The following is a 13,613-nucleotide window of genomic DNA, read 5'->3' as shown; positions in this document are numbered from 1 at the left end:
AGTCGATTTGAGCTATTAGTAGGCTTTATGCCATCAGGCAGTCCATGACCCAAGTGGACAGTGAGCTAGCCATTTTGGCCAATTCATCCTCCTTGTAATTATCGGACCAAGGTATCTTGACTAGTATGACCTCCACAAAGCTTTCTTTAATTTCTCGTAGGCCTCTTTATACATTTGCAGCATCTCACTATTAATTTCAAAATTGCCCACTACTTGTTGAGGCATGAGTTGAGAGTTCGAGCCTTATGTGCTAGTCACTATTCCAAAGGCTAGTAGCCGCTCGTGATTTATCTCCTCCGTGTTGGTTCTGGGACGAGTTGGCGGGGGTGCGGGGGGCGAGCATATTCACCTTTTACCACCATGAGTTGAGAGTTCGAGTGGATGATTGCTCGGATGGCTCCAACATGTATGGTTGCTTGTAGCCCGACCAACAAGGTTTTGTATTTGGCCTCATTATTAGAGGCTCAAAAGTTTAGCCGGATGGAGAACTGCATGATGTCTTCTTGTGCGATATGAGAAGAATGCCTACACTGCTTCCTTGTCGAGTGGAGGACCCGTTTACATAAATTTCTATGTTCCCTCGGACTCAGGTTGATGAACTTTAGATAAGAAATCGACCAAGTCCTAGGCCTTGATGGTCAATCGATGTTGATAGTGTATATCATATTCGTTCAGCTCAGTAGCTCATTTAATGAGTCGGTCAGCTGCTTCAGGGTTGGTAAGGACTCTTCCTAGCAAGCTATTGGCGAGCATTGCTATCGAGATCGTAAGGAAGTAAGGCCACAAGCGACGAACGGTAAGGACTAACCCGTAAGCCAATTTTTCAAGTGTGGTGTAGCAGGACTCAACTCCTTTCAATAGATGACTGAAAAAAATACACCAGTCATTGTATATTATTGTGCTCTTTGACTAAAACCTCTCCCGTAGTCTCCTGGGTGACTGACAAGTATAACCAGAGCAGCTCTCTAGTGATAGGTTTAAAAAAGAAAGGCAGGGGTTCCAAGTGTTGCTTCAATTCTTCAAAGGTCTTATTGCACTCTTCATCCCATCGAAACCTTGTCACTCAATGGATTACTTTGAAGATTGAGAGAGATCGGTTAGTCGATCGGGATATGAATCTTGAGAGTGTCGTGATTCGATCCACCAACTTTTGGGCCTCCTTGAGGTTTCGTCGAGCCGGCATATCTCGGAGTGCCTGCACCTTCTTTGAGTTGACTTCAATTTCTTGCTCGATAACCAGATATCCCGAAAATCCCCCCCCCCTTAGCCCTAATACGCACTTCAAGGGGTTTAGCTTCAACCCGTACTACCGCAAAGTGCCGCAATTTCTTCCACGTTCGCAATAAGATCCACCGCTTGAATGAACTTGATGAGAATGTCATCTATGTAGACCTCGACATTCTTACAAATTTTCTAGAAAGATCTTATCTATCATCCATTGATATGTTACTCCTGCATTTTTAGTTCGAATGACATAATTGTATAACAAAAAGTATCATCCGTGGTGATGAAACTAACTTTCTCTTGGTCCTCTCGGACAAGAGGGAGTTGATGGCATCCCTGATAAACATCTAGCATGCAGATCATCTCACACCCTGAAGTACAATCAACCATCTGATTGATCTGTGAGAGCAGATAATAGTTTTTGAGACTTGCCTTATTGAGATTGCGAAAATCGATGTAAATGCACCACTTGTTATTAGGTTTGGCTACTAGGACGACGTTGGCGAGCCAAGAAGGGAACTTTATCTCCCGGACGTGTCCCACTTCAAGGAGATGGTCCACCTCCGATTAGATAATTTTATTCTGATCAGTTGAGAAATCTCTCTTCCTTTGCTCAACCAGTCAGGAGAATCCTCGGTTTGTCTTTCTGTCCATTAAAGCCGTAGGTGCTCAGCACAGGTGAGAATATGTAGTTTGTCTTTCCGCTGTTGCTCGTGCCTTGGCGTTCTTGAGTAGCTCATATTCCTCAGGCATCATGATGATGTTGATTTTGTTGGTATCATCCATCTTCACGTTTTGAAACAGGCAGAGAGATTTCCCATAGACAACACCAAATTGGATCTTGTTCGGAAGCTGAGTCAAATAGAGGGGCCGATGATAAGGATAAGAACGCTGACAGAAAGAAGACTTGGAGCTGGAATTTGAAGATACGCTGCAAACTTCGGATCCTTGAACGAGGCAAGGAAGACAGTCAAAAGTGGTACTCACAGGCCTGAGCATACCACAGGGAGATCACATGGGAGCGTTAGAGCGAGAATCAAGGAAAGGATCTCTGACAGAGGCACTCCGACGCTCAAGTCAGAACGAGGGCAGAGCGAAAACTATAGGAAGAAAATAAACAGTAGAATCATAGTAGATGTGTATGCACGTGTGTATCTGACAATATATTATCTCTTATAACCTCCGTAATAATGAGATATAAGAATATCTAGTGGCAGAGTATGTCGTGTAATGGAGGATGTACGATAGATTCCCACTGGGTAGAGGTAGGTTTTGTGACATATATGTGGTAGAGTATTATAATATTCTCTAACAAATAGTTGTTATTCCCTGATAGTGTTGTCTCCTGTCGATAGTTCGACCAGCACTGGGGCCGACCGGGAACCACACCCTTAAGAAGTGAGGAGCTGAGTCCTGGAGATCTAATCAACGATGGGAACGATCGGGAGTGGACTGGGAGTTGTGCCCATGAAAAGTGATGGATTGAGCCTTGAAGGTCCGACCGGCATCGGGGCAAACTGGGAGTAGACTGGGAGTCGTGCCAATGAGAAGTGAGGGGTCGAGCCCTAGGGGTCTCACTAGCTTGGGGTCGACCGCGAGTAGACTAAGAGTCGTGCTCATGAGAAGTGAGGGGCTGAGTCTTGTGAATCCAACTGGCACGGGGGCTGACCGTGAGTAAATTGGGAGTCGTGCCCATAAGAGATGAGAGGTTGAGTCCTGGGAGTCCGATCGACACAAGGACCAATAGGGAGTAGACTGGGAGTCGTGTCCATGAGAAGTGAAGGACTGAGTCTTGGGGATTCGACCTGAATGGGAGCCGATCGGGAGTAGATTGGGAGTCGTGTCCATGAAAAGTGAGGGGTTAGGCTCTGGGAATCCAACCAGCATGGGGGCCGACCGAGAGTAGACTAGGGGTTGTGCCCATGAAAAGTGAGGGGTCGAGCCTGAGGTCTGACCGACGTGGGGACTGACCGGGAGTAGACTGGGAGCTGTGCCTATGAAAAGTGAGTTGAGCCCTGGGTGTCCGACCAACGTAGGGGTCAACGGGGAGTAAACTGGGAGCCGTGTCTATGAGAAGTGAGGGGTTGAGCCTTATGATCCGACCTGCTCAAGGCCAACCTGGAGTGAACCTGAGCGGCAACCACAAGGCACAGGGAGCTGAGTCCCAGAAGATCCGACCGGCTTTGGGACTGGCCCGCTGGGAATTGAGAGCAGGGACCCTGAGACGGGGGGAGCCAAGTTCCAAGGAAAATAGTCTGTTCAGACATGTACTCCCCGACTTTTGATCATCACATCACTTTGACTATTGATCCCAAACTATCTCTGAAGTCATCCACTATAAGCGGTATCAGTCGTAATTCATTTCTAATTACACTTCAAAGTCAGGATCTCCTTCACAGTAATACTTCTCTGTTGGGTCGAGGCTCGGTCTTGATTCATCGGCTCATATAATCATCCATCTGCTTCTCCTCCATCTAACAATCTACCTCAACATCTCCTCCATCTAACGATCTACCTCAACATCGACATGTTTGGCCACACTGAAGGTGCTATGAGCAACAAGGCTGTCCAATTTATTACAGTTGGAGTGTGACCCCCACTGCGCAGAGCTTTCACTTCAATGATAAGGATCTTGCAACCCTATCATTGTGCTTTCAGTATGAATTGTCTTTTGAGAAGTCAAAAGAAAGCAAAGGGAAAGGGGAATGGTGTGGTAGGATGGAGAATTGTGCCTACAGCCAACTTCTCTATCTTACAGGCCAACAACCCCTTCTTATCCACATTTATATGCACTGAGGGAAGGGTAAACTTACAACTTAATGCTAATGGAGACAGCAAGGGTTGTGGGGACAAAGGTGTACTTGGTGGCTTAGAATGGGCTATGCCAGGGAGAATGGCATCGTGTTCACAATATTTTAATTTTTTTTTTAGGTCTGGATGGGGCCAATGTGATAGGAGAAGAACCCGTGGCCACCACCATTGGTCTGGTTGGCACTGGATGCTTCCAGCAAGTTGAGACGAGGAGAGCAATGTTAAGAACAAAAAGTTAGAAGGAAAAAACTAAATTCTCTAAAACTACAAGAATCCTTCGAATGAGATTCCAACTTAACACCTTTTGAGATTTTGCAAAAAAAAAAAAAAACTCTTTGGATCAGAAGGGTTATTGCCTATAGTAGAATTAGTCGGGGAAGCCTAAGAAGTGGTGGTTGACCCTATGATGGATGTCAGTTGTTCGAGTCTGTTTATCTAGCTTACTTTCCTCGACGAACCAAGTACACCTATGCCGAGTTCAACTAGCTTATTAGACACTTTGACTTAATTGTGGTTACATTGGGCGAGCAGCATCTAGTTAGATACCTTACTATGCCCAACTTGGTCTCGACCGGTTCAACTTGTACTCAGAATTTAAGTAGAATGGAGCTCTGACTGTAAACTAGGTGATCTTCCTTCAGTTGCAATGACACCACTCTTTGGAGACTCATTCACCTTTGCCACTGATTTCTCTTCACAACCGATCACCTCTAACACACAAGCATGGCCACTTGGAGACATTGCCTGGATTTGCATCGAACTTAAATTGCAAGAACAAGAGAATCAAAATTTTCAAACTTTGTAATCTCGCAGAAACCAAACTAGCAATTTTCTTAATGTTTTCCATCATTACATGATCCTTTGTGATTCCAATCTATAACAAGGTAATTCTTCATCTTCTTTGATTTCTAAATGCCTAAACGATGCAAGCTAAACATATTTTGCTGCAGTTTTTACCGAAATATGTTCACTAGAAAGCATGAGCCTAGCACCGTAACTCTGAGATAAAACTACGCCTTCTTTTTAGAGGAAGAGTGGCCAACAATATACGAAGCAAATCCCCAAACAGTAAGGACCAGAGACAAGATCTTAAAGCCACTCATGGGATCATGGAAGAAGATAACTGCAGCTATACTTGTGATCGGAACCCTCACTGCATTAAGAACACCGGCAAGAACTGTAGAAGCCAGGAAGAGAATAGCTGTACCCCCCAACACTCCCAACTGAAATGTGATGGCAGCCCAAGTGAGGACTAAGGTGTAGGAAACCTGACCGTTCTTGAAGTCTCTCGCTTCCGACCGCATCCCTTGGAAGTCCTTGTTCACAATAAGCCCGATCGAAGTGAAAATGAATGCAGCCAGCGAGACCATCACCTGCTGCTCCAGCACGACATGGAAGGATCTCCTCCCCAGCAACCTGATGAAAACCAGCTCAGAGAGCGCAAAGATTAGGCCATGGAGAGCTGAGCCAAGGATGTCCAAGATGAATGCCAGATTATATTGTTTATCGGTGACTCCAGGGTATCGGTCTGATCCAGAATCCAATCCAATGATGACTGCGCCAACAGTGATGATGACAATAGCATTGAGGGAAGAAAGGTTCAGATTGTTCTTGACAATGAAGTATCCAAACAATGCTGAAAATGCTAGCGAAGAGGCGGCGAGGAGGGAAGCAGTAGATGCTGGAAGATATGCATATGCCCAAGCATACATCAGGTTATCAGCAGCACTGAGGAAGCCAAGTAGAACATAGGCAAGGAAGAGCTTGAAGGAAAAAGGAGTCGGAGATACTTTACGGACAAAATAAATAGGGGCTAAGAAGAGTGCAGTCATTGGCCAACCAGCAACTGCTGCCCAGGAAATTATCCATTTGCTCTTGCCACCATTCGCATAATACATACGAGATAGAAGACTTGAAGTAGGAAAAGCCACAAGCATAGCAATGCTGCTAAGAAACAATAAAATCCAATAAGAAATGGGCTTCCTTAGGTATGTTCCCTGAATCTGATCCCAAAGTTCAGCTACTCTTTTCTGCAATGAGGAATTCGAATCCAATGACACTAAGCCTGCTCCTGGTTGAGGGTGATCTGGAATATTGTTAAATAAACAATGTGCAATAGGAAATAAATGACAATGTCACAAAGATCATTAAGCTACATGTGTAAATTAAGATAGTTATAGTTTTAGAATTAACTGCTGTTGTATTTACCACATGGATCGATACCAGAGAAAAGTGACTATTTTAGTTGGAAGTTAGTAAGTCATGGCTCTTGTATATATGATGTGATTCAAGCAGTTCATCTAGCAAAGAAAATAAACTGATGAACTTATTTAGAGTTTCCCTCAGATTAGAAGGAGAATATAGAATCTGACGTGTGGAATTCATTAGTCATACAGTCTCATCATTTAGAAGATTCTTAATGTGGACAATTTTACTCACTATATTCATTGGGGTGAAAGGACATGTGGCAACATAGGAGCAGGCTAAGGAACACTAGATGCAACCAATCGAAGGTGTTTCAATGACATTGGTGGTGGCACACGCCAACATCTTGAGGCCTATAAATATGGTCAAGTGGTGCTATCCAAGGTCGGTGAAATGACACAAGCCCTGACTCAACTAGAGACTACTCTGTCTTAGTTTAGAACCCTGCTCACACCCCAGCTCGGAGCTGCTGTGAACCTCACTTCGAACCAACAAAGAACTAGAAACAGTCCAGCCAAAGTATATTGGGGGAAACAATACCTAGTCCAAACTCCTTCCGGTTTGGGCTAGACCTACAACAACTCAGTTGACCAAGCTATAGTTGAACTACATGATTAGCTTTCATCGGTTGTAATCTAACCATGTAACAACTCTTAAATACAAAATCATTGTTTAGCTTCCCATGCTATTCAGGACTTAAAAGGGATGCTTGCGGTTGTGGAGAATAGTCAAATGCTTTATCATTAAAGGCGTGTCTTATTCACTTGGAATCTCTATCACAAACCTTCGAATCTTGGCAAAAGTCATGCAATTCTTCTTTTCATAAAGAATTTGAAGATCAATTTAAATCTCATGTTACTCTAAGGTCAACTCTTGTTCCTATTGTCAATGTAATGCCCTTCATCTCCAACACCAAACCTCATTTTCTTTGTCAAACTTAAGTTCTTATTAATCAACACAAGAAGAATTTAGCTACCCTACAATAACAACCTATAACCATGAATCAAAGTTAAGTAGGGGTGTAATTGAGTTGAGCCAAGATGAACTCTTGAATGTTTGAATTTGACTTATTTATAATCGAGCCGAACTCGAGCTTTATTTAACGAATATATTCATGGCTCACGACCTTATTCAAGCTTTTATCGAGCCTAAACAAACTTAATAAATATAAATTATAAATTTAAATATTCATTAAAAACTAAATTATATATTTAGAAAAAATTATAATATTCTTATTAAAATTTATAATTTTATTCTAATAATAAATTTAATATATTTGTCTATATTTTTTATAAGAAAAATTTATAAATTCAATATCAAAACTATTATTTTTTCATTTAAAAATTGATGCATGAATTTACTAATGAACATGTTCACGAACTAATGAGCCGAGTATTATGAAGCTTGAGTTTGGTTTGTTTATATCTTAACAAGTCTCATTAAACGAGCTCAAACGAGCTTTTATCAAATCGAGCTTGGAATAGCTCATGAATGACTTGGTTCATTTACATCCATAAAGTTAGGTAAACAGTGAACCTTCAAATGAATAAATGCAAAAGACAATATTTTAAGAATTTCCCCAAAAAAAAAATACTTAAAAGAAGACCTTTTTTTTCTTCTATTTTGGCACCCACCAAAAAGGACGACATAGCTCAACTGACTTGAATGAAGAAAACCAGCAAGAGCAATGCGCCTTTGATGAAGAAGGAATCCAGGAACAAAAGAATTAATAGCAGATGAGCCATCGAAGAAGGGTTCCAGTTTCCAGGGCAACGCATTGGATCCGGAACAAAACGTGGAAGAAGGGAGGACCGAGGAGCGATGTATACCTGTAGGAGCGATAGAAATCGTGTGGCGAGTGGGATCGTTGTCGTCATCCATGACGCTGAGCTCTCCACCTCGGCGACGACACTCGGCGGCGGGAGGTGCGGAAAGGAGCCCCTTTATGCTTTTTGGAGATGGAGTGAATAGGAAGGGGAGATTAAGGTTTTGAGTATTTAAGATAACTGGGAAATTAATATTTTTTCAAAAAAGGTAATTAAATAAAAGCTCTTCATTTTAATTAATTTATAATAGATGTAACAAATATTTATTTATCTTCCAAAATTTAATTTTGTTGATTAAATTGACAAAAACCCATCGTTAATTATGAGTTTCGATCATCTTAAAGGTATTTTTTGTCATTTTAAAAAAATGTAATGGCCATTTTTAAATTCAATATAAGTATTAGGGGCCGGATGAAAATTTTCATAATTACGGCGACGTAAATTAATTAAATAAATGAAGAAATAAAAGAAGTCTCACGCCTTCCTTGCTGCCACTGTGCTGAGGTCAACCCCGCAACTATTAACGGCCGTCAATTGCCGTCAAATTGAACCGGTATTTCTTTGAAGGAAGGGCGTGTACAGTTAGTTGAGGCCGGTCCGCATTGACGGACCTAAATAAATCAAACGTCGTTAGATTTTTTCTGGTCAAATGCAGTCAAAATACTCGAAACCTTTTGCTTGCTCTCAATCTTTTATCCTCTGCCTTCCTCTCCTGGCGAAACCCTAGGATCTCTGGAGGGAGGTGGTTCCGATGGCGGAGGAGGCGGATGTCCAGAAAGCTCAGGTGGAGGAGAAGCCCCATGTCGATGGGGCTGACGGCGGAGCTGAGGATGCTGAGAAACGGGCGAGCGCCGATCCCGCGCCGGCGGAAGCTGCGAAGGGAGGAGCCTCTGGAACCGAGACGAAGGCCGTCGCCAACGAGAGGTCGTTTTCGCAGCTCCTGGCGGGTGCCATGGCTTCGCCGACGGGGAGCTCCTGCCCACCGACGATCCTGACCGTCCCTGTGGTCGCCGTTCCCTGCTTGTTGACTCCCGCCGCGTTGATCGAGTCTCCTACATTCACGGTTCGTGGCCCTAATCTCTCACCCCCTCTATTTCGAAGCTAATCATTGAAATATGCTAGTCGAAGCAAGCGAGATTTTTTCCCCTTCCGTTTGGGGGAAATGGATTCTTATATATTTTGTGATTTGTCATCGATAGAGTCAAGTGATCAATCTGATGACTGAGCTACTATTCTTCCAGAAGCTGAGCGTATTCAAAGTTTTTACTTTTGTGGAATCTTAGTTGGGAGTTTGATTGCGAACTCGAATTAGCTGCCTTCTGATGCTGTTAACTTCATTAACATCATTGACGCCAGTTTCCATATGCTGCAACACTGAGATCTTATGTCAGGAACCTATTGTGGCTTCATATTCTTGCTCAGTAGTCATACTTCTGCATAAGAGGCTGAGGGTTGAGACGTAGTTTTGAGCTTTCTGATTTAGCCAAGATGAATTTGTAGGAGTAAGGTGAATAAGCTCAGTAATCATCCACTGTTTATACTTTATCAATCTACAACTCGGCTACAACAAGTTATTGATAAATACAATATCATGCCATTCAACTAGGCTTACTGCAAAGGCCTCTTAAGAATTTGCTTCTGACCATAAAATGAATTATGTTGTTTTTCACTATTAGATAACAAAATTTCATAACTTTGAGATATTGTCAAGATAAAGAGGTACATAATTGTTTTTTTTTCTGATGGATATAACTGCATCTCCTTACGTGCACTTGTTTAGGAATTTAAACCCAGAGAATCTGTTTCAGCTCTTAGTCCAGGAACAAAAGTATTATTACCTGGTGAAAAATAGGAAATGGAGTTTCTTTTGTCTTGAACTTGAGATGTATTCCTCGTTCAGGGCAGGAGCAAGTGTCTTGAATGTTTTTAAGTTTTTCCAATTCTATTTGGGTTGAAGTTTTTAAAAGGGATCCAATCCCCTCATGTGAATCAATCTTTTGCATAATAATCCATCTCTCTGTTAGTTTTCATTAAGAATGGGAGATCATTTCAAGTTGTGTGGATTCTCCATGTGAATTTTGATCTACTTCTATACTCAATTACTAAGCTTATAAACCTTCTTTACTAGCCTACAACTTGTCACGTGTGACTAAATTTAGATGTCACACAAATTCAAGCTAAAGAATGAAATTTTACTCATTTATGAACTTATCAAATAGCTTTCGTTATGTCACACATTTTTGTCTTAATAAAGTTTTTGTCTTTACATACCACATATGCTATGTAGTGGGTTGAATATATATTGCCTATATAAGATTTTTTAAACTCTGACCACATATTATGTAGTAAATGGGGAAGGGACAACATAGGTTCAGGTGGGGGGACAAAACAGCAAGAAGGAGAGGGACATAGGAAAACCCTGATCTTATTCTCACACCAAACTGAGGCATGAGAGAGAAGTATAATTGAATTAACTAGAGTGCTATATATCACATGTATAAGTGACCCAATAAGCATTGTTTGACTATCATCTTTTTTTTCAACAGTCTTAACCGTCACACTATTACTGAACCACTGATCACTACAAAATTGAAAGCTGTGACTGAAGCAAATGATGAAAAGGAGGTCACAGTTGGTGGTGCTTAACAAGATTGGAACATCTTGATATTTATAGTTGCCTTATCTTGTGTTCTGGCTTCTACAAGGGATTCTATTCAAATTGAATTTTGCCATTTTCTACCTCTATTTAGATGTTTGGTTACCATAAAACATTTTTTCTTTAATCTATGACCATGTAAGACATGGTTTTCTCACTTTCTCTTATTTAATAAAATTGTGTGATCTAATGTGTTCTTGTTCTAAATGACATAAATTAACTTATAGTGGTATGTTTAAAAATTCTATCAAAGAAACAAAACATATTGTCAGTTCAATGCAATATTAGCCCAATTGTGAGCATTTTAACTTATATTGGGGGGAAAATCTTTAGCGACAAAGACAAAAAAAAATAATAGTTATGTTTAAATTGAGTCATTTCCAAATGTTTCATTATTTATTTTACAAAAGTTGCAAAAGATACTTTCATTTATACTTATATATTATGTTCAAAGTGTCTTCATTAAAATTAATTAGCAATATTTTAGAAAATCTTGCTGATGCTAATGCCATAATTTGTTTAATTTGTTGTGTTGTCTATGAATTTTTTATTTTTTATATTATGTTTATTGTTCAACTCAATTTTAATTTCCTGATGGGGATTCCTGAAAAAAATTCTAGAAAAGCTGCAATGACACTCTTATTTGTATGCTGAAAGATTGTGTTCGATATTATCCCATATCTAATGCAGGGGCAATTCGCAATGACCCATCAAGCAGTATTGGCCGCTGTCACTGCTCAGGCACAGTTGCAAATGCAAGTTGCCTATCCTTCTCCATCAGAAACAAAAACAAAGTCATTTCCACAACCTATTTCTCCAACTGTCAGCCCTGTGCCACTGCAACAAATATCTCCAACGCCTGAGGTAAATTTTGCCTCTAAAAGCAAACTTAAAGATCCTTCAATCTTATTATTGATCTCTGAACTTAATTTATTTTATTCAAAAGGCATACTCAGATGATGTATACCACTGGCGAAAGTATGGCCAGAAGCAAGTGAAGAACACCCAAAATTCTCGAAGCTATTACAGATGTGCAGCCTCCAATTGTGCTGCTAAGAAAAAAGTTGAGCGCTGTCCAGATGGAAAGATTAATGAAGTAATCTACAGAGGGAAACATAATCATGATCCACCTCAAAAGTATCGGTACACAAGGGACAAAGGATCTCAGTCTGGGGGACCTCCTGGGGAGAATGAGACTTTAGACCATCCGAGCAATGAACCAAATGAATCAGATTCTTCAACATGTAAGACTACAGTCCATCCTGGCACTGACCCTCGTGAGCAACAGTTGTACTGCTCAAGTGACTGTGAAAAGGACATTGGCATTACAACCAAGAAAGACCTCACTGAAGAACCAGATCCGAAAAAAAGGCAAGTGATCTGGAGTTATTTGTGGATTCGTGTTTTATTTTGAATCACTTCTATTGATTTTTTTGCTATTTGTATCACAGGCTAACTGAAAGTTGTAAAAGCCCCTCGACTCCCGTGCCTAAAACAGTTAGGGAATATATTGTACAAACTGAAATTGATGCTAGACATTTAAGTGATGGCTATAGATGGAGGAAATATGGACAAAAAATGGTGAAGGGAAACACTAATCCTAGGTATGTAGCATGTACATCAGGGACAGCTGACATCTTCATCTTTTTTCCCTTCTACTTTTATAATTCTCAGTTCATTGAGCTAGGTGCTTTTCCTTGAATCTCTATATTTGTTTTTTGTGGAAAAAGTCAACATTGCCATGATAAGAATTCACATCCATCTACTAATTGTAATTTCATCCTAGTTATGTTTGTTTTGTCCTTTTTGGAAAATATATATCACTGCTGATGCCTGATGTTATCAGCCTCTCATGTTATTTTGAAGTAGTATTGTAATCAAGAGTCTCTGTTTTCTATGTAAGTGTACAAGGACCATGGATGAACAGTGCAAGCTTTGCACCATCACATTGGATCTGATTAGGAACATGATTAAAGTTCCCAAGTTGATTTAAATTGTAAGCATAAGCAATGAGTGTCGGTCCTTGGGTGTTGGGAAATGAATTTGTATTTATGACCTCTATGTTGTTAGTAAATAGACAAGAATTCCATGCCAAGTAAGTTGGCACTGATCATGTTAAATAAGCAACCAGCACCGTCTAAAGTTGATTTTCTGGAGCATGATATTTCTTCTCTCTCAATGTGTATGTTAGAGATTATCGACTATTGGCATGGTCTGATTTGGTTGCACTTGCATTACTTTTGGAGAGGAGGTTAAAATTAGTGTATGAATTCAGATGGATTAAATAAATAGTGGCATAGTAGTGCCTATCCAGTCAAATTACTATATCCTTTTCTGTCATATTCTGCAGGAGTTACTACAGGTGCACTCACGATGGGTGTCCTGTTCGTAAGCATGTCGAGAAGTCATCCCATGATGCAAAAGCTCTTCTTATTACTTATGAGGGTAAGCATAATCATGACCAGCCAACTCCCAGATATGCTGAGGGTCCTGAATCTGCAACTGATAAGGAACTTGTTACATCTAGTTCGCACATGAACTCCTCCAGTTCGGCTAATGAAGTCAAAGAATTATCTACATCAGAACTTGGAGGTGACAAGGCACTGAAATCTGCTGAGTCTCTCACAATCACAAAGGATGCCAATGGAAGGGCTAACCCTGATGGTGTGGTAACCCCTCTTATTGACAAAAAGCCAACAGAAGTTTCAGTAGAAAATACATGAATTGACTTGTTTGTCAATTTTTGGTATGTGTTGTAGTTTATTTGTCTTGTGACAGATCCGATTGTTGTATTAGCATCTGTATAGTCTTTACTGGTGTAGCTGATGTGGGCTCACAAACAGTTCAATATAGTAACCTTGTTTTAAAAGGATCATTACTAATTTCAGAAA

General features: G+C 40.7%; 2 protein-coding genes across 5 annotated transcripts; one reads left to right on the top strand and one right to left on the bottom strand.

The window, feature by feature from the left end:
• Positions 1 to 4,842: 4,842 nt before the first annotated feature.
• Positions 4,843 to 8,203, bottom strand: LOC122009298 (probable purine permease 5). Of its 3 annotated transcripts, XM_042565409.1 has the most exons (3): positions 8,070 to 8,200; positions 7,847 to 7,933; positions 4,843 to 6,121 (listed from the first exon to the last, which is right to left on the bottom strand). In XM_042565409.1, the coding sequence occupies exons 2-3, from the start codon at positions 7,887 to 7,889 to the stop codon at positions 5,046 to 5,048; spliced, it is 1,119 nt and encodes a 372-aa protein (XP_042421343.1). In that variant the 5' UTR covers positions 7,890 to 7,933; positions 8,070 to 8,200; the 3' UTR covers positions 4,843 to 5,045. The 3 variants fall into 3 exon arrangements, with proteins under 3 accessions (XP_042421343.1, XP_042421342.1, XP_042421344.1); XM_042565408.1 differs by lacking the exon at positions 7,847 to 7,933 and having other exon boundaries at positions 8,070 to 8,203; XM_042565410.1 differs by lacking the exon at positions 7,847 to 7,933 and having other exon boundaries at positions 4,843 to 6,106; positions 8,070 to 8,203.
• A 511-nt stretch (positions 8,204 to 8,714) lies between these two features.
• LOC122009297 (probable WRKY transcription factor 4) lies at positions 8,715 to 13,613 on the top strand. 2 transcript variants are annotated; one of them, XM_042565407.1, is made up of 6 exons: positions 8,715 to 9,129; positions 11,413 to 11,586; positions 11,669 to 12,093; positions 12,174 to 12,326; positions 13,073 to 13,167; positions 13,250 to 13,399. In XM_042565407.1, the coding sequence occupies exons 1-6, from the start codon at positions 8,818 to 8,820 to the stop codon at positions 13,258 to 13,260; spliced, it is 1,170 nt and encodes a 389-aa protein (XP_042421341.1). In that variant the 5' UTR covers positions 8,715 to 8,817; the 3' UTR covers positions 13,261 to 13,399. The 2 variants fall into 2 exon arrangements, with proteins under 2 accessions (XP_042421341.1, XP_042421340.1); XM_042565406.1 differs by having other exon boundaries at positions 13,073 to 13,613.

The sequence above is a fragment of the Zingiber officinale genome, chromosome 8A (assembly GCF_018446385.1).
Source record: "Zingiber officinale cultivar Zhangliang chromosome 8A, Zo_v1.1, whole genome shotgun sequence".
Classification (NCBI taxonomy): domain Eukaryota; kingdom Viridiplantae; phylum Streptophyta; class Magnoliopsida; order Zingiberales; family Zingiberaceae; genus Zingiber; species Zingiber officinale.
Note: the sequence above shows the minus strand (reverse complement) of the source record. Positions and strands in the feature narration are given on the sequence as shown.

Bases quoted from the DNA above. Each gene is read 5' to 3' on its own strand.
- LOC122009298 (XM_042565408.1), bottom strand. From the start codon at position 8,121: ATGGATGACGACAACGATCCCACTCGCCACACGATTTCTATCGCTCCT. The intron at 6,122-8,069 runs GTATACATCGCT...ACAATATTCCAG, and splicing joins GATTTCTATCGCTCCTACAG to ATCACCCTCAACCAGGAGCA.
- LOC122009297 (XM_042565406.1), top strand. From the start codon at position 8,818: ATGGCGGAGGAGGCGGATGTCCAGAAAGCTCAGGTGGAGGAGAAGCCC. The intron at 9,130-11,412 runs GTTCGTGGCCCT...TATCTAATGCAG, and splicing joins TCGAGTCTCCTACATTCACG to GGGCAATTCGCAATGACCCA. The intron at 12,094-12,173 runs GCAAGTGATCTG...TTTGTATCACAG, and splicing joins GAACCAGATCCGAAAAAAAG to GCTAACTGAAAGTTGTAAAA.